Source organism: Babylonia areolata, chromosome 8 (assembly GCF_041734735.1).
Source record: "Babylonia areolata isolate BAREFJ2019XMU chromosome 8, ASM4173473v1, whole genome shotgun sequence".
NCBI classification, from domain to species: Eukaryota; Metazoa; Mollusca; class Gastropoda; order Neogastropoda; family Buccinidae; genus Babylonia; species Babylonia areolata.
Window position 1 is genome coordinate 20,006,493 of NC_134883.1, and position 24,173 is coordinate 20,030,665.

Consider the following 24,173-nt stretch of genomic DNA (forward strand, 5'->3'; position numbering starts at 1 on the left):
TGGGAGAAAGGGCAAGAGCAGGATTCAAACCCACACCCTCGCAGACTCTCTACATTGGCAGCTGAGCGTCTTAACCATTCTGCCACCTTACTCGATGACAGCACACAAGTCAAAAACCAACCGTGAGGCAAAAATGTACTGTAACTTGTACAGCTATGCACAAGTTGCTGCCCTGTGCTGTAGGTTCAAGGCTTAAACTGAGGCTTCACAGGTTTCGCATCAGCTGGTCAGGGGACCACAACCCACCTCCCCCTTTTCTGTACCACTGTGGCAGCACGTTAGCTCCTGACTGGGGGAAGGGGGCGATGAGCTTGCTTGTGTCTCCACCCCCCCCCCACCCCCCCCAACCCCCTGCCTAGCTACCAGGGGGAGCCAACATCACTGATCAGGGATATGAGGTACTGAAAGCTGGACGTGGGTTCCATGCTGGGCAACACCTGCTGGGGGTCTACCAGTCAGCACTGATCTGCGTTCAGGGTTTCTACCAGTCAGCACTGATCTGTGTTGAGGGTATCTAGCAGTGGGCACTGACCTGTGTTGAGGGTTTCTAGCAGTGGGCACTGATCTATACTTAGGGTTTCTAACAGTGGGCACTGACCTGAAGTTTCTGCAGAATGGCCCTGCAGCAGTCCAAACATGTTGCCACAGGCTTTGCTGATGGCGGCCATCTTGGCGATGATGGGCAGGTTGTGGATGACAAAGCCCACTTCGTTCTTCTGCACTTTGGCCAGGTTGTTGGCGTGACCCAGCAGTCCAAAGCCCGTCACATCTGTCGCTCCATGGGCATTGTACTTGTGCATCAAGCGGGCAGCTGATAGCAGATTAAATTACTGCCTGTTATCTTCCACAAAAAGCAGGAGGGGAGGACCAAACCGCAGCTGACAGATTAACCCACTGCCTCCCATGCTACACTGGTCTGTGGTAATATCCTGTTCCCAAGCTAAGGGAGGTGACTATTCAAAACACACTCACTCAAAACAATCATAACAAATAAAATATGACTCACCTTTTATAGTAAAATGTAAATTTTTTTTTTTTTTTTTTTTAAGCAGGAAGTGTAGCTCTTCCAATGAGATACAAAACCAGTGTGACAAAATACCGTAAAACATTTAAAAAAAAAAAAAAAAAAAAAGTTGACGTCGATTTCAGCACACACATATGCCTGGTTCCTCTAGTCCTGGACCCATTTTCTCTGTAACAGGGCTTAACTAGTAACACTCGGGTCCACCAATATGCCACTGATAGGTACACAAAGTTTTAAAATACAATAACTGATATTTATGCTTTTTCTGACACTTTTTCCACAGGGCAAAGTGATTCAACGTTTGCCAAGGAAAATGTTCTCACGTGTTCTTAAATAAACACTTGAAAACAAAAAAGTTATGAGTTGTTTGAGAAGTTGTTTGAGAGTTGTGAAAAAAAAAAAGGTGCGCTAATATTTATATGAGAGACTGACTGAGCCGCTGGTGAAACTCGGCAAAGCACTCCAACTTGCAGAGGTGAACACAGCAGACAACACAGCCAAACGGTTTCCACACCTCGACCTGACGTATTCCCTATTTTAGTCCAAATTTTTCTGTTTTCTAAGAAGTCTTTTATAAAGTTATACATATGTCCCGATAATCCAGTTGTCTTCAGTTTTAACATTAGAAGTGAATGCCACCATTGGTCATAGGCTTTAGTAATGTCGAAAAAAGTTGCGAGGAAACATTTTCGTCTCGCAAATTGGTGCTTAACCTGAGTGGTTAATTTCACTAAATGATCAATTGTGGATCTTTTTTTAAAAACCTGCTTGATTTACAGGGATGACATTATTCTTTTCACAGTAGTATGTAAGTCTGTTTAGCATTATTTTTTCTAGCAACTTCCAGACATGAGAAGTGACTGCTATAGGTCTGCAACTGCAAATGTGCATTTTTGGTTTGCCTTGTTTGTGGACTGGAATTATTATTCCTTCCAGATTTTAGGGAGGACAATCAGTGTCCCAACATCGTTTGAATATGTTAAGAAGAATGTTCATCCATTTATCTCTGTGTGTGTGTGTGTGTGTGTGTGTGTGTTATTGATTCTTCCCCACTTGTTAATTATTATCAGCTCAAATGATAGCAAATGTTAGTAGATAGTGGTAGTATTAGCTGAAGTAGTAGTGATGGTTTGCTGTATCATACATATTGTGATTGTCCACAATAGTAAAAACTGTTTGCATGTTTCAGCTCTTCAAGAATGTGTACATCACGGAGCAGAATATTTGCATCGATGAGGCCCTTTGCCCCTGGAGAGGCCGTTCATCTTTCTGGGTCTACATGAAGGACAAGCTGGTAAAGTGGGGCATCAAGCTGTATGAGCTGTCTGAGAGCTCCTCAGGGTATGTGTGGAACCTTGAAGTGTACTGCCACAAGCCGGGTCTCAGCAACCACCCCCATGACGTTGTCTTCAGGCTCCTGGACCAATTGCAAGACTGCGGCTATGTCCTTTATGTGGACAATTACTACTGCTCACCCACCTTGGCCCACAGTCTCACTGCTGTCAACATTGGATGTGTAGGAACTGTGCGGGCTAACCAGGTGGGCATGTCGAAGGATTTGGTGACCAGAGCCTTCGTCTGCGGCCAGATGGACTACAGGAGACTGCATCAGGTGATGGTCATTAGGTAGGACAAGAGGGATGTGCATATAACTCAGCACATCCCTGAACTGACCACAGTGAGGTCACTGTCAGAACACAAAAGAAAGCCTACAGCTGTTGTCGACTACACTGGCAATATGGCTGGTGTTGACTCCAGTGACCAGATGGTATCTTACATGCCAATGCACCGGAAGACCATCAAATGGTGGAAGAAGCTGGCCTTCCACTTTTTGACCCTCACCATGATCCAGTCTCACTGCCTGTACAACAAGCTGCAGAGGAGTCTGGGGAAAAAACAGCTGACACTGGAAGAAATTGCTGTTTCTGTGTGCCATGATCTGGCTAGTCTTCCAGTTGAGGATGATGAGCTGAATGGTGCTGCTGCCCCGGTCAACGAGGCAATCAACCGCCTCTCCTGCAAGCACTAACACTTTATGGAAAATACAGGCTACAGGCACTGTGTTGTGTGCTATGCCAAGGACAATGCAAGAGGAGCCACCAGAGAGTACCTGAAGAACAGGGTGCAGCGCACGAAGTTTCAATGTCAACAGTGCCAGAAAGCCCTATGTGATGTGCCCTGTTCTGAAATCTACCACACCAAACAAGACTTCAGCAAGTAACAGTGTCACTGAAGTGTATACAGTGTGTGCATTGTGTAAAAAAAAAGTGTGTGGTGTCTTTTCCTATGAGTGTACAGTCTGGCAAATGTTTTTCAGTGTGTTTTTCAAGACTGCAAGCAGCAATCAGTTTTTGGGTTTTTTTCCCAACATATTCTAATCAAATCTCATTTTTTTATGCAGTATGCATAAATAGTATCATAAGCACATCAAACCAAGAGTACATGAGTGTGACTGAACCAGTGTAGGAGGATTCAGAGCATGAAGAAGTGGATTACCTGTGTTCAAAAAAATGTATGTTTTCCTGCCAATGTGTATCATATTGGATTACCTATATCATCAAAACCATGTGGTTCCTTCACTTAAGGTAAGCATTTTTTTTAGTAAATTCATTGTTGTGTATGTCCACTGGTATGTTTTAGGTTTGCAGGGTGAGTGGTTGATTTTTCTGTGAATTTTAAAAAATTGCTTAAAATAGTGTAATTTGAGGGGGAAACCAGGTCATTTTGACTGCGACTTGAGTTAATAGCAGAAGGTCAGACGTAAGTGGTAGGTTCACAGCTCCATGCACATGAACATCTCGCTACATGAATTCATTAATTCCTACAGCCATTCGCGCACACAATCAAAACATCCAATACACTAACTCATGAGTGAACCCCCCCCACCCCCTCACCACAGCAACACCTGAACTTCACCAGCAGACGAGTGCATGGGAGCAGACATTATACATGCATGTGGGAGTGAGTGGGTAAGCACAGGCAAACGTTTCTCTGTGTGTGTGTGATCGGAAGTGATTTTCAAATATTTTTTTATTATTTTATTTTAATTGGATTTCATGTATGTGTGAAGTGGAGGACGTTAAGTCCGTGTTGGATTCCCTGACAGGGAGCACACTCATTCCTTGGAATTGTGGGCATGGGGAAAGGGACAGAGGAGGGCGACTCGCACACTGCCGACTGGCAGGGCCAAGAAAACGCGGAGTGCGTTGAGACCGATCGTGGATCAATTGAATTAAGAGAAACGACACCAATGACCCAAGTATGATGAAACAAACCCTGAGAAGCCACCGGAGAAGGCATTGGAGGTGGTGGAGGTATGGAGTTGACAGGAGAGACCAGAGGCAGTGGAGGTGGAGGGTCAGCGTTGTAGATGGAGCCCGAGGTAGAGGGCCCAGTGTCATATCATATATTAATATGAAGGCCTTCAGGCCTGTAAGGCCTTTTGCCACGCTTGAAATGGGGGGAAGTGAGAACCCCCATAATTGTATAGATAATAATGCGCAAGGCTTATCAAAGAGTAATTAAATGAGTTCTTCATTTTAATTTTTGAAAGTAAGTGTCAACACGATTTTTATAAGTATTCACTGTGTCTGCCGGTCGATTGTGATCGCGCCTTAATTTGAGCTCGATCGCCCAATCGGGCCAAGTAGTTTTGTGACCTGCTGTGATTCATCATTGGACACAAAACAAGAGCGCCAAAGAATCAATAGACAGAAAATACGAAAAAAAAAATTAACCGTATGCAGAGCACAGGAGCAGTAGTCAAGATGGCTGCTGGAAAAAGAGGGCGCTAGTCAGGGATGCAAAGGGGAGGTAACCTACTTCAGGAGGTTATCAGCCGTAGCTACTTTCATTTTCTCCACATAGGCGGGTAGTAGTTTGCACGGGGAAGGAATCAGACCCCTGCCGGAGTCTGCACTAGTGGGGCACGGTTAAGTATGTGTAGTTAAACTTAATGTACTTATTTTATTGGTGTGACATGTTATGTGCATGCATACGTGCTTACATCTATGTGTATGTGTGTGTGTGTGCATTTTACTTATATAAACCATTTATTCCCTGGATGTTTTTATAAATGTACTGTTGTACAATACCTTATGGTCTTAACGTGTGTGCGTGCGTGTGTAGTGAATGTGTGTATGCATGTGTGTGTGTGCACGTATCATTTTAGTAATATATACCTTTTATTTGTTGGATGTTTTCATTTGTAAATATTGTTGTGCAATACCCTATTGTCTTAACATGAGCGTGTGTGTGTGGGGAGGGGGGGGGGTAATCTATCATCAGCTACTGGGAATTCTTATTTGACTAGTTTTAATCTTTTTATGTTGCACATGATAATTTTATGCTGGTGTTTACAACGAGCCTGTGATTGCACAACTTAATTTCCATGTGGATTAATAAAGTGTTTTTCATTTGATCTGATTCGATTTGATAAAACATAAGTTATTTCAACACATCATCCATTCCTTCAAACTGATCAACCAAATTCTACCTATGTCCGTTCACACTGCAGTAGTTGACTAGCTGGACAGCAAAACCTGCATACTCCTCACTTCAACTGATCAGTTCGATTGAAATGTGCCATGGAAAACATGGCATACCCCTCACTTCAACTTGCCAGTTTGACGATGACTTGCCATGGAAAACAAGGCAAACTCCTCGCTTCAGCTTACAGTTCGACTGAGATGTGCCATGGAAAACATGACATACTCCTCACTTCAACTTACCAGTTTGACTATGACTTGCCATGGAAAACAAGGCAAACTCCTCACTTCAGCTTACCAGTTTGATTGCCACTGGCCAAGGAAAACATGGCATACTCCTCACTTCAGCTTACAGTTCGACTGAGATGTGCCATGGAAAACATAACATACTCCTCACTTCAACTTTCCAGTTTGATTGCAACTAGCCATAGAAAACAGAACATGCTCCTCACTTCAACTTACCAGTTTGATTGCAACTAGCCATGGAAAACATAACATACTCCTCACTTCAACTTTCCAGTTTGATTGCGACTTGCCATGGCAAACATGGCATACTCCTCACTTCAACTTACCAGTTTGATTGCGACTTGCCATGGCAAACATGGCATACTCCTCACTTCAACTTACCAGTTCGATTGAGACGTGCCATGGAAAACATGGCCCGCTGGTAGGCTTTCCGGACATCATCTTCACTGACAACCAGCTTGATGCGGTTCCAGCGCTCAGGCTGATCCAGCCACTGGTAAGCGTTGACAGCAACCTGAGTGCCCAGTGGTTTGGTCAGCACCAGCACATCTCCCACAACAGCATTTTCAGGCCTGCAGTCAGTACAACAATCACATTATGTTCTGCAAGGTTTTGTTTTGGTTTGGGTGTTTTAACCCGGAGAGCGCGATGAGCCACGATCGTGGCTCTGTTTACATAAGGTCCAACATTGTACGGCTGTGCTCGACAGCCTTCGTAAAACTGCCTCGTTCTGGTGTTACTGCCTCCCTGCTTGTGTTTGCACAAACTTTGACCGAGTTTATAAGTCCAGATCTTCGTATTTTTTTTAAACAATGAGTGACACTGAAGTTGACAAAGCTCAGGAAATGAGTGACCTGTCACTAGTGATGATTCATTTGCTGACAGGGATTCTGGTGAAAACGGCTTTGTTATTTTGACACTTGGGCATGCTGGCTTGCTTGTTGTTCATTCAGTTTTGTGTCTCCAGCCACAAAAACTGGGGGGTGGGTGATGGGGGTGGGGAGGGGTGGTAAAGTGGGTTAGGCATGGGTCTATTGCGATTTCTTGACCAAATCAAGCTAGAAAAATGGAAATTATTTTGATTTAAAGCATTCTTGCTGCTTTTGAAAGCAACATGAGCTAAAAGAAAACATTTATTTCTGTTTTTGCCTGTGATTGCATAAAGTATTGTAGATGTGCACGTGCGTGGCGTTGGTGGGTGTGTCTCAAACAAATACAATGCTTATAATTTCATTGTTTCAGTTATATTCATATCATGATTCTGCAGCCAGAACATTTTTTGTACAGTGTCACGCGTGCTAAAGCGGACGTGCACCCTCCCCAAGACACCCCACTACAGACGCCACAACGCAACAAGCCCACACAGAAACAAAATTATGTAATGCATTTAATGATTGTATATGTCTATAGATGTACGTAAATAAAAACAAAACAAAACAAAAAAATTTATTAAGAGCATACAAAAAAACCAACAACAAACAACCAACAACAACAACTACCCAAACAACAACAACAACAACAACAAAAAACGGCAGCACAACTACAGCTTTAGTCTTGTCACATTCTCCACAAGGGCACTGGTAAATGAGATGTCAAACCACAAGCACAGCATGGTCTTTTGTTTTCCACGATAAATAAAAAAAATAAAACATGAAAATAGGAGTGCTGCTGACGCTGGCGGACGGAAGACAGGCCCCCAGTATGGAGAGCGTCAGCGGAGCCCTCAGCGGATCCGTCGCCGGCTCCGAGAGGCGGGTGGTCTGGAACCACCATGTCACAACTAAAACATCTACAAAACTGGCGGCACTCAGCGAGGAGCGCACAGGAAGATGCATTGGCAGCCCAAAACCATTGATGAATAATTATTTCGAAAGATATCAGGGTTTTTTTTCAAATATTATGGAAAACATACACTATAGTTGGTTGGGTTTGTTTTTGTTTTTTTTAAGTGAATGACATTAACAATGGTTGCCGGCATCTAATAGTAATAGACTAATAATTATCTCCCTTTCTTCCAGTATTTTCACATGTCCTAAAACAAATCATCATTTACCATATACAACAGTACTGTTTTATACAATCATAAATTTATTCCCGATGTTAGCTCGTGGCCTCTAGTTGGACGAGCTCCTTAAACCTTAACAAAAATATCCAATAAAATTGTCTTGAGCATGTAAAAAGCAAGATATCTAAAATTACCCCCGTCCATTGAAAAAAACTCCCACTTGGCAGACATGTCAAAAATGTAGCTCCTCCCCAATTCTTAAATTTCAATATTTATTCCTTACATTTCCAATATAACATTTTAGCAACAAGTGACAACTCATCGCCCCTTCACAGGCTCATAACTTTCACAATAAACCGTGACAAGAAAAAGGTCACCACAAACAGGAGACAAAATACAACGTAACAATGAACCACGACGGAGGAAAAATACATAAACAAGACTGGAACACAAGCTCCTACCTAGAGCGACGTGACGTTTCCCCACGATTCAAACGGAGGCACAGCACCTCAAGACGCGCCAGGCAACTGGAGAAACGCTGACAGGACAAGAACAAAAGCCACCCACTGGCCACCGCACAGTGTTCCGTAAACGAACAACGGGTGCTACACCGAAACACAGAAATGAACAGTTCCACTGGCGGACACAAAGTCGTTTACAGAGGAAAAAGAACGAACATCAGCCGCTAAGCGCTGGTTCTAAACTGTCCTTCTCCAAGGACTGACTCCCTTCGAGTGAAGCTAGGGACAAACCGGCGAGGAGCATTTGAAGCACTAGAACTCCGCTCACTCTGTTCACTCAGCTTCATATATATATTTTTTTTCCGTTCAATTGCACGAGACACTTACAAACCATAGAAAACATAACACGATCTCACTTCGCTCGAACGCAAGGGGAACACGCACGATGGAAAACAGCGTGCACGCGCATACGAAACACACCCGCCTCTAAAAATAATCCAGCGACCCACCAGCCTCCGCCAGCTTCGCTTGTCATTTTAGAAGAAAGAGGGGATGAGATGGACTCGAACCCCCTCCATAACCGTAAAAGAAAAGAAAAAATAGCGGAACCATTATGTCGTCCGTGACAATAACCCCCCCTCCCAAGATTAAACCACTGGTTTAAATCAAAACAAAATAAGTCACGGACTAATAATGTATAGCAGCTACCTATATACATGTTGGGGCCACATTCAGCAATTGCTCTGACTTGCAGCCAAGGCGACTGAGATAATCAGCAGCCACATTGTCTCTTCCAGGAATGGCCTGGACGACAAACCTGAATGGCTGCAGCTGAAGTGCCCATCGGGTAATACGCCCGCTCGCTGACTTTGTCCTTTCCATATACTGTAAAGGGGAGTGGTCTGTTTGTACAACAAAATCTGTCCCATACAGGTAGGACTCAAACTTTGAAACTCCCCACACCAGTGCCAGACACTCCTTCTCTATCGTGGGGTACTTTTTCTCTGCAGCCGTCAGCTTCCGACTGGCGCACGCCACAGGATGCAGCTCCCCATCACTCTGTTGGAACAGGACTGCTCCCAAGCCTGTTCCTGATGCATCGGTACGGAGCACAAAAGGTTCCCCTGGAACGGGTAATCTGCAGACGGGTGGCGCACAGAAACGGTCTTTCAGATTAGTGAATGCTTGCTCACAAGCCTCATTCCATTCCACCTTCCTTGGACGATCGCCCTTTGTCAGGTCAGTCAAAGGTAATGCGATTTCAGAGAAATGAGGGATGAAACGGCGGTAGTAACCTACCAACCCCAAGAAACTTCGCACCTCTTTCTTTGTGGTGGGGCACGGCGCCTCTCTGATCTTTGCCATCTTATCCTCCTCGGGCCATATCCTGCCTCTCCCTATGCGGTGACCCAAATAGGAAATTTCAGAGCTCCCCAACTCGCACTTAGTCGGGCGAGCAGTCAGGGAACACTCCCGTAGACGCTCCAGCACTGCACGAATCACAGTGACGTGTTCCTCATCTGTGACAGTGGCGATGAGGATATCGTCGATGAAATTATCGATATCATCAGACCCCAGCGGCTGCAACAGCTTCCTCATCATTCGTGAGAAAACCGCGCCTGACGTGCAGAGACCAAAAGGCATGACTCGCCACTGAAAATGGCCCTCTGGAGTGGAGAATGCCGTCTTTGGACGGTCTTCTTCCTCCATGGGTATCTGCCAGTACCCCTTCGACAAGTCAATTTTACTGAAGATTCGTTTCTGACCCAGCTTGGAGAACAAGTACTCGATTTCTGGCATGGGTTCTGCATCGAATTCTACGATCTTGTTGAGACGTCTGTAATCGACACAGAAACGGATCTTGCCGTCTTTTTTCTTCACCAATACAATTGGGGAAGAGTAGGGTGACACGGACGGCTCAATAGCTCCCATATTTAGCATCATCTTTATTTCATCCCGGACCGTGTCACGCTGAGCATAAGGCAGAGCATATGGCTTTGATCTGATGGGCACATCTGAAGACAGCTTTATCTTGCAGGTCTCCAGCTGTGTGCACGCTGGCAGATCAGTTAGTACATCGGCAAACTCTTTAACCAAGAGGCGTAACTTATGCACCAGCTGGTCTGACGCACACCCAATGACAACGTCCTCGGGACCTTCCGTGGGCTCCAACGGAATGACGGGGAGATCTTTACGCCAAACCGGGTCTGTCCCTTCCCCTTCTGACTCGTCAACCACCACAGCCTGGATGGATGCACCCTTGGATTCATCAGCGTGTCTTTCAATGAACCGCTTGAGCAAGTTCCCATGGAAAAGTTTGTCTTTGACACCCACACGCAACTTGTAGTCAGCCTCGCCCACTCGGTCTAACACCTCATATGGTCCTTGCCATGCTAACTCCAGCTTATTAGCCTTAGTCGGTCGGAGAATGAGAACTTTGTCACCTCGCTTGAACGTTCGTGATTTTGCCTTTGCGTCGAAATGACGCTTGTAACGAGTGGCTGCTCTGGTCAGGTTCTCCTGAGCCATTGCACAGGACTCGGCGATCCTGTTTCTCAGATCCACCACGTACTCGGCAGCTGTCTTGACTTCCTGATGTTCTGGGTGCACCCAGAGATCGCGCAACACCTGCATAGGACCTCGCACCCTTCTCCCATACAGCAGTTCGAAAGGAGAGAATCCTGTGCTGTCTTGGGGTACCTCTCGATAAGCAAACAGGAGTGCTGGAATCCAGCGATCCCACTCACATGGTTTTTCCTGCGCCAGACGCCGCAACATCTTTTTCAGAGTCCCATTGAACCTTTCCACAAGACCATTACACTGTGCGTGATATGGTGTGGTCTGAAGTCCTTTGATTGCCAGGAGACGATACATCTCTTGCATGATCTGCCCAGTGAACTGAGTTCCCCGGTCAGTGAGGACTGATGACGGAATACCAGTCCGTGTCCACAGATTGAACACAGCCTCTGCTACGACCCCTGCGGTGATAGTACGTAAGGGTACTGCTTCTGGGTAGCGGGTGGCAAAGTCAACCATGACGAGGACGTAACGACATCCTGACTCTGAAGCGGGCTTGATGGGACCGATGATGTCTAAACCCACACGCGCGAACGGTTCCTGCATCAGCGGCATCTTAACCAGGGGCACTCGAGGCACTCTTCCCTTGTCAACAGTGCGTTGGCATTTGGGGCATGACTGGCAGTATCGTGCAATGTCTGCACACATTCCTGGCCAGTAAAAGGAAGCAAACACCCGATCCTTGGTCTTCTTGGTCCCGAGATGCCCTGACATCGGAATATCGTGACCTAGCGACACTACTGCCTTCCTGAGAGTCTGAGGGACGCACACCTGGTTAATGACTTCATGACGGCCTTCGAACTTCCGCAACAAGACACCCTCCTTCCTCCAGTATGACACCTTGCCACCTTTTGTCTGGTGGCTGACGGCCTCATCACACGACTCGCGCGCTGCCGCCAAAGAGGGGTCACACTCTTGTAACCTGATCAGATCAGCACGGGATGTCCCTATCACTTGCTCTTTTATGGAGAGGGCCTCTGGGACCGACCCCTCCCTCCTTGTCTGCGCCCTGGTCTTTACTGCACCTACAAGCAATGGGTTGGCGTATACTGGTATGTGTTCTAGCTCCTCACTGCCCTCCCGCTGAGCCAAGTTGCCAATGAGGACCTCTTCTACCGGCCGCTTCATAACCAGAACCCGAATCCTCCCACAAATGAAAGGGGAAGCAATGCCTACAACAGCCACTGGCAACAAATTCCGGCACCTCGACTCAGCCAACACGACCGGCATCGTATCACCTGTGTATGCATCAGCAGGCACCAAGCGCTCTGCCACCACTGTGTAGCCTGCTCCTGTGTCACGCAGGCCATTTGCAGGCATACCCTCAATAGTGACAATGCAGCGCGGAGTGTATGGCTTCCGTGCACAGGGGACACACAGAGTCGGTGTATCTCCCTGGGGAACCTGCATAGGACAAGCCACTGCCGCCGTATAATGCATCTGTGGACAGTTCCGGGCAATGTGGCCTTCCTTTTTGCAATGGAAGCAGACAACAGCTGATCTAAGCCGTCCCTGTCTACCCTGAGGCGAGACCTGCTTGCTTTGCTCGAGCGGGGTCTTTGTGTCTGTTGGCGGTTGGAAAAGCACATTGTGCCGATTTTGCACAGGCCGCTCTGTAGTGCCCCGCTCATGTTTAGCCTCTCGGCCCATTCGCTTAGCATCGGCCAACACGGTGGCCTCCTTAGCCAAGTCATCAGCGTTCTTTGGGCTGACCTTCCTTACCTCCATTATCAACTCTGGAGACAGAATATTGTAGAGCTGCTCCTGCATGAACAGATCTTTCACCTCCTCAACATTATTGTCATCCTTGCCAGCAGCTACACACCACAGAGAGAAACAAGCGCGCATCCTAATGAGAAGCTGTTCAAATGTTTCAGCAGCATCCTTCCTCAGTGCCCGGAATTTCTTCCTGTAAGCGTCGGCATCCAGACGGAAATGCCTAAGCAGAGCCGCTTTTACCTTAGCATAGCTGGTAAGATCAGCCAGATCCAGTCGCAACACTGCCTCCCTAGCCTTGCCCCTCAACAGCGCTATAAGTCTGGTGGGCCACGACGACTCTCTCCAGTGACAGAGGGTAGCCACTCGCTCAAAGTGTGACAGATAAGCGTCTACGTCGTCCTTATCACCCAGAGGATCTAAGTTGATATTCCTGTTCTCGCTAGCTTCTACCTCTCTCCCCCGAAGTTTAAGCTCTTCTCTTCTGAAAGCCTGTTCCTCTTCGTCCTTACGCTGGAGTCTGAGTTCCTCCCTCTCTCTAAACAACCTTCCCTCATCTTTCTCTTGGCGCTTCAATTGCAATTCCTCTTCGTCCTTACGCTGGAGTCTGAGTTCCTCCCTCTCTCTAAACAACCTTCCCTCATCTTTCTCTTGGCGTTTCAATTGTAACTCCTCTTTCCTGAGTCTCAGCTCCTCCTCTCCCTTCACCGAATCTGTTATGAATCTGGAGAGGGCCTCTCCAGTCAAGCCTAACTTGCTAGCAATCGCAGCATACTTCTCATAAACCGATCGTTCTTCCGCTATCTCCCCCTTCACCTCGCTCACCTTTGGTCTATCCAGTTCATCTCTGACCCAACGTGCCAGCTCGTCAGTCTGCTCGGGAGTCCTCACAGGAGTGCCTGGCGTACCTTGCTTCGCAGGCTGTTTACGCGGTGGCATGATTCCAGTGTCGAACCCAACGAAACTACTGTCACTAACAATTGAACCCTCAACCACCAGAGACAACCCTCCAGACCAATGACGCGTTAACCGTAGAGCGCTCAAAACCAACAATGATTATCAGCTACTTACAATGCATCAAAACATGTACACTTTGAATCCCTGTGCATAGACCAACAGCAGCTACCCGAAGCACTTACCAGTGCAGCAATATCACTGTAGGGTAACATGAACCATTTTGAAAACAGTCACATACAACACCACAAGACACCCTACCACCTGTCCCTCTAACCTATATCCTAACCCAGCTAAGACGGATCCAAACACAACCTAGCTAAAAAGTACCCCGCATCTCCACCATTTGTCACGCGTGCTAAAGCGGACGTGCACCCTCCCCAAGATACCCCACTACAGACGCCACAACGCAACAAGCCCACACAGAAACAAAATTATGTAATGCATTTAATGATTGTATATGTCTATAGATGTACGTAAATAAAAACAAAACAAAACAAAATTATCAAGAGCATACAAAAAACAACAACAAACAACCAACAACAACAACTACCCAAACAACAACAACAACAAAAAAACGGCAGCACAACTACAGCTTTAGTCTTGTCACATTCTCCACAAGGGCACTGGTAAATGAGATGTCAAACCACAAGCACAGCATGGTCTTTTGTTTTCCACGATAAATAAAAAAAATAAAACATGAAAATAGGAGTGCTGCTGACGCTGGCGGACGGAAGACAGGCCCCCAGTATGGAGAGCGTCAGCGGAGCCCTCAGCGGATCCGTCGCCGGCTCCGAGAGGCGGGTGGTCTGGAACCACCATGTCACAACTAAAACATCTACAAAACTGGCGGCACTCAGCGAGGAGCGCACAGGAAGATGCATTGGCAGCCCAAAACCATTGATGAATAATTATTTCGAAAGATATCAGGGTTTTTTTTCAAATATTATGGAAAACATACACTATAGTTGGTTGGGTTTGTTTTTGTTTTTTTTAAGTGAATGACATTAACAATGGTTGCCGGCATCTAATAGTAATAGACTAATAATTATCTCCCTTTCTTCCAGTATTTTCACATGTCCTAAAACAAATCATCATTTACCATATACAACAGTACTGTTTTATACAATCATAAATTTATTCCCGATGTTAGCTCGTGGCCTCTAGTTGGACGAGCTCCTTAAACCTTAACAAAAATATCCAATAAAATTGTCTTGAGCATGTAAAAAGCAAGATATCTAAAATTACCCCCGTCCATTGAAAAAAACTCCCACTTGGCAGACATGTCAAAAATGTAGCTCCTCCCCAATTCTTAAATTTCAATATTTATTCCTTACATTTCCAATATAACATTTTAGCAACAAGTGACAACTCATCGCCCCTTCACAGGCTCATAACTTTCACAATAAACCGTGACAAGAAAAAGGTCACCACAAACAGGAGACAAAATACAACGTAACAATGAACCACGACGGAGGAAAAATACATAAACAAGACTGGAACACAAGCTCCTACCTAGAGCGACGTGACGTTTCCCCACGATTCAAACGGAGGCACAGCACCTCAAGACGCGCCAGGCAACTGGAGAAACGCTGACAGGACAAGAACAAAAGCCACCCACTGGCCACCGCACAGTGTTCCGTAAACGAACAACGGGTGCTACACCGAAACACAGAAATGAACAGTTCCACTGGCGGACACAAAGTCGTTTACAGAGGAAAAAGAACGAACATCAGCCGCTAAGCGCTGGTTCTACACTGTCCTTCTCCAAGGACTGACTCCCTTCGAGTGAAGCTAGGGACAAACCGGCGAGGAGCATTTGAAGCACTAGAACTCCGCTCACTCTGTTCACTCAGCTTCATATATATATTTTTTTTCCGTTCAATTGCACGAGACACTTACAAACCATAGAAAACATAACACGATCTCACTTCGCTCGAACGCAAGGGGAACACGCACGATGGAAAACAGCGTGCACGCGCATACGAAACACACCCGCCTCTAAAAATAATCCAGCGACCCACCAGCCTCCGCCAGCTTCGCTTGTCATTTTAGAAGAAAGAGGGGATGAGATGGACTCGAACCCCCTCCATAACCGTAAAAGAAAAGAAAAAATAGCGGAACCATTATGTCGTCCGTGACATACAGTTTAATGCCAATTTTGAGATTTTGACTCTGTAAAAGATGTGAAAATACCTAAAAACATTGTGGTTGACGTTTTTGGAAAACGAGTGTGCAAAATTTGTTAATTATATCCTATGGAATATCTCCAACTACATACAAGGTACAGCCTTTTTCTTACTTTTATCTGATTCTTCATTCACTCTACTTTCCAAAAATGTATAGGTTTACCTATTTATTCTTACTGATAAGCATACAAATGCCCCAAATCAGAGCACAGGTAGCGGAGGCAAACTAACCCTTTGTTTTAAGCATGATTTCTGTAAGTATGTTTTATTATATCCAGCACTTTGAGGGTTAATACCTTCCACAAGAGCATTTTCAGGCCTGCAGTCACTACAATCAGTACAACAATCCATCTGACATTCTGCAAGGCTTCGTTTTGCTTTGGGTGTTTAAATACCTCCCACAAAAGGTACACCACAAGATGAACAGTGATGTGTGCCCTCCACCCACAACAGGATGAACAGTGATGTGTGCCCTCCCCCCACGAAAGGTACACCACAGGATGAAGTGATGTGTGCCCTCCCCTCACAAAAGGTACACCACAGGATGAACAGTGATGTGTGCCCTCCCCCACAAAAGGCACACCACAGGATGAACAGTGATGTGTGCCCTCCCCTCACAAAAGGTACACCAAACAGTGATGTGTGCCCTCCCCCACAAAAAGGTACACAACAGGATGAACAGTGATGTGTGCCCTCCCCCACAAAAGGTACACCACAGGATGAACAGTGATGGGTGACCTACCCCCACAAAAGGTACACCACAGGATGAACAGTGATGGGTGACCTACCCCCACAAAAGGTACACCACAAGATGAACAGTGATGTGTGCCCTCTCCCTACAACAAGATAAACAGTGATGTGTGCCCTCCCCCCACAACAGAATGAACAGTGATGTGTGCCCTCCCCCACAAAAAGTACACTACAGGATGAACAGTGATGGGTGCCCTCCCCCCACAACAGGATAAACAGTGATGTGTGCCCTCCCCCCACAACAGAATGAACAGTGATGTGTGCCCTCCCCCCACAAGATGAACAGTGATGTGTGCCATCCCCCCACAAAAGGTACACCACAGGATGAATAGTGATGTGTGCCCTCCCCCAACAAAAGGTACACTACAGAATCAACAGTGATGTGTGCCCTACCCCCACAACAGGATGAACAGTGATGTGTGCCCTCCCCCAACAAAAGGTACACCACAGGATGAATAGTGATGTGTGCCCTACCCCCACAAAAGGTACACCACAAGATGAACAGTGATGGGTGCCCTCCCCCAACAAAAGGTACACTAGAGAATCAACTGTGATGTGCGCCCTCCCCCCACAACAGGATGAACAGTGATGTGTGCCCTCCCCCCACAAAAGGTAGACCACATGATGAAACAGTGATGGGTGTACAGCAGCACTGACTCACAGGATGAACTCGTTGGGTTGACAGACGGTGGTGGCCACTCCTCCAATGGTCAGCCAGGGGTTGATCACTGTCTGTCCACCTGTCACCTGGGTGCCCGCTTCTTCTGCACAGTCCTGCCCACAGACATCTCTTGATCATCATCTTCATTATCTTCATCGTCATCATCATAACCACACAGTCCTGCCCACATACTTCTCTTCATCATCATCTTCATTATCATCACACAGTCCTGCCCGCATACATCTCTTCATCATCATCTTCATTATCATCATCATCACACAATCCTGCCCGCATACATCTCTTCATCATCATTGTCATTATCATCACCACACAGTCCTGCCCAGTTACATCTCATCATCTTCATTATCATCATAACACAGTCTGCCCAGATACATCTCTTCATCATTGTCTTCATTATCATCACCACACAATCCTGCCCAGATACATCTCTTTATCATCATCTTCATTATCACAACCACACAGTCCTGTCCCCATACATCTCTTCATCATTTTCATTACCCTTGTCTTTATCAATGACATAGTCAAAGATATGCCACGCAAAGTCCAGGGAGCCATCTATGCAGACGATCTTGTCCTATGGTGCTCGGAAGAAAACCTCACAACTGCCAACTACAGACTACAGCAGGTGCTGAATGTTCTTGAAGACTGGACAAAACAGTGGCTGTTGACAATTAATGCCAAAAAGACCACTTACACGGTTTTCAACCTCTCACCAAAAGAACAGAAGGCTAACCTGCGCATCAATGGACAAACTCTGCTTGCTGAGAACAACCCCACGTACCTGGGAGTCACTTTTGACAAACGCCCGATGTGGAAGAAGCAAGCAGAGAAAGCAGAATCAAGAGCAAAAGTACAACTTGCCCTCATGAAGAAGCTGGCAGGAACAACATGGGGTGCAGACAACACGACCCTCAGGAGGCTGTACACTGGTAGAGTCAGGCCAGTGCTGGAGTATGGCATGACTGCATGGGGCACTACAGCCAAGTCCAACATTGATCGGATCAGCAAGGTTCAGAATCCAGCTACCCGTATCATCACAGGGGCCATGTGGTCTACATCAATTCAGGAGCTTGAAACCATCACAGAGCTGCAGCCCCTTAAGGACCACAGAGACGCCAAATTTCTGACCCAGGCTGCCAAGTTCAAGAGATATGGATCTTATTTTCGTTGTGTTTATTTATTTTTTTGTGGCACTAGCAGTATTTTCGCTTGCTTTTCTTTGTATTTTTTCCCGCTTGTGTTTATTTCATAACCTACAATATCTACAGCTTTTCTGTAGTATCAGTTTGTGTTCTGGTACAGGAAATAAGTGCGGCTTATAAGCCCATGCGTCTTATGTATGTATAAAGTTCAATTTTTTCCAAAATTTAGTGGGTGCGGCTTGTATACCAGTGCGCTCAATAGACCAAACTTTACAGTACTTGTTTTTTGCCCAATGAGGAAAGACCTAGTTTCTGATCAATGATTTATGATACTTGCGTGTTTTTTTGCCCAATGAGGACAGACCTAGTTTCTGATAAATGATTTATGATACTTGCGTGTTTTTTTGCCCAATGAGGACAGACCTAGTTTCTGATCAATGATTTATGATACTCGCATGTTTTTTTACCATTGAGGACAGACATAGTTCCTGATCAATGATTTATGATACCTGCATATCTTATGCCCAGTGAAGAGACCCCTACCTTGAAGCCTCGCATGATGAGGGGCATGATGGTGTCTCGCTCCTTCTCCGACATCTTGTTGCTGGCAGCAACCAGCATCAGCATGTTGTCACAGTCAGTCACCCCCATGGCATACAGGTCACTCAGCACATTGGCACAAGCTATCTTGCCCTGAGGAAGACCATCATATATCAGGCACTTCACACATCACACCCATGCTTTCCACACAAGTTATCTTGCCCTGAGGAAAACCATCATCAGGCACTTTACACATCACACCCATGCTTTCCACACAAGTTATCTTGCCCTGAGGAAAACCATCATCAGGCACTTTACACATCACACCCATGCTTTCCACTTCCCCCCTGCTTGCAGACAGTGCCAGTTATTGGCTAGATCTGCGCACACATCGTTGATGTTCTTATCAACTTCTCAGCATGACGACCCTGGATCAAAGACACTTCTCTAACCTTTCAACTATAATGTCCCTTACGTTTCTTCTGAGTGATTTCCTTAGATCTTACCAACACTGTCACACCATTTCAGGGGTTGTCATGTAAATACATCAAATGATCAAACTGTCACCTAACACTGTCACACCATTTCAGGGGTTGTCGTGTAAATACATCAAATGATCAAACTGTCACCTAAAACTGTCACACCGTTTCAGGGGTTGTCAATGTAAATACATCCAATCATCAACATAACTGTTACCTTACAGTTACACCATCACTCCATTTCAGGGGTTGTCAATGTAAATACATCAAATAATCAACGTAACTGTTGCCTCACACTGTCACTCTATCATTTCAGGTGTTGTCAGTGTAAATACATCAAATGACACAACTGTTACCTTACACTGTCATTCCAGGATTTCAGGGGTTGTAAGTGTACAGACATCAAAGTAGAAACAGATTCTATTTTAAATCAATCATTCAATGGCATCAAATCAATTGTATAAAGAAAATTTCACCTGCATAAATGGGTCGTCAACCAATGGATAGAAAAAATCTGTAGTCTGAACCAGGGAGAGTCCACCATGACGCAGTGGTGTGATGGAACTATCCATTCCAATACCTGCACAAGACTTGTTTTTCAATACACTGGTGTGGTGCAACTATCAATTCTAATAACTGCACAACCAACACATTGCACCAACTGTCAGTGTCATTACAAGCATAAGCAAGCTCTAAACGCTTTACAATACAGTACCTAAAATGAAAAACAAGAAAGCATATAAAAAGTAGTAGAAACATAAAACAGAATCATTAATATTATAAAAACACAATGCATAAAACTCACAAAGTAACATACTCTCAATATTACAACTGTTACACTCCAACACTCACACACATGATTAAACGGCTGAGATAACAGCAATTTTCACTTAAAATACATACATGTAAAAAGAAGCATAATTGTAATCTGCATGCCATAGATTTTGTAAAAATTGCAAAATAAAGTTTTGAATAGAAAGGAGTAAAATAAAAAGGGTAAAAACCGGGTCATTCTCCCTTTCGAACCACACCACCACCATCCATCTACTCACCCCCATTCTCTCTACTCACCCATCACACACACTCACATTGCCATGGGCCTGGGACAACAGCACTATTTGGGTTATGACAAGTATTTTTTAAAGAGATAAGTTTTAAGATTTGCTTTAAAAGTAGATAGATGAGTTGTTTGTCTGAGAGCAATAGGCAGAGAATCCCAAGTTGTTGGGCCGAAGATGGAAAATGACCTCTTTCCACAGGAGTTTAGGAAGTATCGGGGAACAGTTAGCTGGGAGGAATCAAGAGACCTCAATGTTCTGTTTGGCAAGTATGGGTTAACAAGCTCAGAAAGATATGAGGGTGTGGTCTCACAATTCAGGCACTGAAAACATAGACAGGCAACTTTATATTCAATTCTGGCTTGAACAGGCAACCAATGAAGTGTCCACAAGAGAGCAGCAGCACTCTCTCTCCTCTACTTTTTAAGGACAAGTCGAGCTGCACTATTCTGTATTTTCTGGAGCTTGTAGATACACATACACAAGCATTATGTAGCATGCATGGATATGCTCAAGTAAATGGGAATGTGTACGCAAGACTGTCGAGGACATGGCACATGACGGAGCCACAATCTGTGGCTGCGGACGTCATGTGACAGACAGTATGAGATGCTGATTGTCATCAGCGGCTTGTGTCTGAGTCACCACTGGCTGGGTAATAGCAGAGTCTAGTGGTGTGGCAGAGGGAACTGCCACCACCGAGGTTGGAGGGTCCGTGCATGCACCCACGGTGTGGGCAAGGGGCAGTGCCAGTGCAAGGGAGGTAACCGTGGTGCTCACTGGCGGGTGTGCCTCCCTTGAATTTGAAATTCAGAGTGAGGGGGAGGGTGTACATGTGTGGGCATGCGTGTCCCCTAGTGGTTCATCTTCCTCCCTACCCAGAGGGAGGGCATCCCTACCCGAAAAGGTCGCTGTTGGATGCGAGACTGTCGGGGCATGCTGCGTGAGATCTGTGGCCACGGCCGCCATCACGAATGTTTGAGATATAGGAGCCAAGTGTGTGAAGTGGACAACGTGAAGTCCATGTTGGATTCCCTGAGAAGGAGTACATTGTTTGTTTAAATTGTGGGCATGTGGAAAAATTTGTAAAATTTGAGTTGCAGTTATAAAAAAAAAAAAAAAAAATATATATATATATATATGTGTGTGTGTGTGTGTGTGTATGTATTACTGTGGACCCATCAGAAAATGTTCATTCAAGTTTGGACTGTTTAAAATCAAAAGTGAAAGGAGATGTAGCATAAGTATGATGGTTTAAAAAAATGTTTTTTGGGGGGAAGGGCGGGGGGGAGGTAGGAGTGGGTGATGTACCTCTTCATTTACTTGATTTTGCATGCACCATTGTTGCGCGCGGGGATATAACTATATTCTGTGTGCCAGTTAGCTTTCAGGCCTAAACTGGGTTCAATGCCAATCCAAAGCCCTTTATGGGCGGAGCCATCATAAGGTGGACGGTCGCGTCATGCCACGTGACGTCTCGGACAACCATACCACATGAGTGACCCGCTATGCCGCCATTTTGAATGTGAGCAACCCGAAAGGGTTCCCATATTTCCCCAAATACATAATAAAATACGAGATCTGTTGATGAAAGGTATCATGCATACAATACATGTTACATAAATTATCCTAAAAATGCGAAACAAATCCAGCTTGACACCAAAATGTACTCATTTTGAGCTTATGACGGCTCTTGGAAATGACATTTTGGAAACGAAATAACGAGGCCATTTTTAAGTTTTTTGTCGTGGTAAAATTTGACTTACCAAGCCGAGGGACGGCTGCCACATATTGGAATTGCGACTGTTCGACATCCTGAGCACTGCTGTCCTGTTGGAGTCCCTCAAGAAGTTTGAGCAGAACTTCTTGAGGGACTTTACACCCTCATCCCTTTAGGTCAGCAAACTTTGTGAGTCGGAAATTGGGATCCAACTCGTGTGCTGCAGGATCGAACGGACGTCGCATTGCCATACCGCCTTCCTCGCCGCTGTACCGTTGAGCAATTCTGTCAGAATACAAGACAAAGTCATATAAATCTTTATGCAATAGATCAGAACATTTTTTCCGACATATAAACGAAAACTGTTATATTTTCTATCCGCATACCTTCGTCTGCTTGCACAGAAATGACGACCTCCCTGGGTAACCGGCGAACACCCGGATGTTAATTTCTCGCTCGCTTTGTCAGGGAGAAATCTTATTTTTAAAGTTCAACTTAGAGCTAATTCTTGTTGTTGTCGTTTTTGATCTGATATACCCTATAAAATAAATAATGATTTTGCATTACAGGACATGTACAGTTCGATTATTTTTATTTGCAATCGCTGGAGTCCGCAAGAAATAAACGCAAGATGAATTTGAGGGAGTTATCATTATTTGGTTGTCTCGTCTCATTTCGGTCGCCATGCCCATGACGCGCGGCTTGGATCGGTGGCCAACAGGTGGTCAAACCAATGACATATCTCCCTTTTTATCGAGGTGCGTTATCGTTATCGGAAATTGGACAACCGGTGTGGACTGGTGTTACACTTATACTTCTTGACCAAATCATCAAACTGAAGACTGCGCATAACTTTCGACTCCGTAAAAAAAAAAAAAAAAAAAATTGAAAACCTCTTTTACCAGCTATAGTATAGGTCACCAGTTCAGTCCCGAACACAAGCAAATCTTTGCGACGAGACTCCATTATTTTTCTGATTCAGGAAGTGTTGGCGGTTAATTCAGTCAACAATGATACCGCGGTGCCGGTGCGTACGCGGGCACGCACGCACAGACTGTGACGCACACACACACACTCACTACACATATACACACACATAGCACACACACACTCACACACACACCGGCACACGATGACGGACGTCAGTGACACTGTGACTGACATCATCATCGAGTCACTGATGTGCCGGATTAAGTAGCCAAACGTCGGAGTGCAGCACACCCGGGCTGACTCGGCGACCGGGAACAGCACTGACTGACAACTCAAGTTAAAAACTGCGTCACACACACAGCTCTTCCGACAGCTTATCCTAGCCTGATTCCAGGCCTTTACGTATGCCAGATAATCTTGCCCTGATCCACCTCTTGCCATTTCTTAAAAAGTTGATGTTTCTTCCTCACTGCTTCACTGAGTGTTACCGAGCTACAAAGAGAAAATGTGACATGCAAGATGAAAAGCCAGTGCACAAACAACGGTAACACACCCGCCTCTGATAATCCCAGTGGTCCAAATGCATCCGCCAACTTCGTCTGCTGAAAAGGGGACGATGCGGATTCGAACCCCCATCTGTGACCAAAAAATATACTGTAACAAAATACTGCAACCTGACTAGGTCGTCCGTGACACGCACACAACTGAAAACAACATTTTGCATCAGCGTAAGAAAATGCGGAAGGGAGAGAGAGAGAGAGAGAGAGAGGAGTCGGAGAGAGACTCGGAGAGAGAGAGAGCCCTGAGAGAGAGAGAGAGACCGTGCAGACAGACAGACAGAGCGGAAACCTGAATCACTGAGACAGACAGACGGACAGGCAGACAGAAGGAGACAGACAGACAGACAGAGACAGGCAGACAGACTGACAGAGACAGAGACAGGCCTGGGAGACAGAGACAGAGAGGCTGACATTTTATTACCTTCAGTATAAGTAAACCATAACTGAAGTGAAAGTGGACATTGCATTTCCATTACTCAAATATCGCCGGCATCAGAAAAAAAAAGAACAAGACAATTATTTTCATTCACAGCCAGTTAACTGACCACATTAACAAGCACATTAACCAGTAAGAAATTATTCCATATCAGTTCACTCACTCACAATATAATCTGACCCACCTCCCTTCCAATCCAACACACACACACACACAC

The 24,173-nt window shown here is 45.4% G+C and overlaps 1 protein-coding gene across 3 annotated transcripts in view; it reads right to left on the minus strand.

Moving 5' to 3' along the window:
• The window catches only part of LOC143284633 (inactive selenide, water dikinase-like protein), a 28,292-nt gene extending 4,681 nt beyond the window's left edge, over positions 1 to 23,611 (minus strand). The window contains exons 1-7 of one of the 3 annotated variants that reach the window (XM_076591500.1): positions 23,514 to 23,611; positions 22,077 to 22,315; positions 19,729 to 19,832; positions 18,777 to 18,926; positions 17,071 to 17,183; positions 6,139 to 6,329; positions 599 to 811 (exon numbers count right to left, since the gene is read on the minus strand). In XM_076591500.1, coding sequence (XP_076447615.1) covers positions 599 to 811; positions 6,139 to 6,329; positions 17,071 to 17,183; positions 18,777 to 18,926; positions 19,729 to 19,832; positions 22,077 to 22,315; positions 23,514 to 23,596 — 1,093 coding nt within the window. In that variant the 5' untranslated portion in view covers positions 23,597 to 23,611. Of the gene's footprint in view, positions 1 to 598; positions 812 to 6,138; positions 6,330 to 17,070; positions 17,184 to 18,776; positions 18,927 to 19,728; positions 19,833 to 22,076; positions 22,316 to 22,416; positions 22,572 to 23,153; positions 23,216 to 23,513 lie in introns of those variants that run through there. The other 2 variants (XM_076591501.1, XM_076591502.1) reach the window with 2 other exon arrangements.
• Between the last annotated feature and the right edge of the window lie 562 nt (positions 23,612 to 24,173).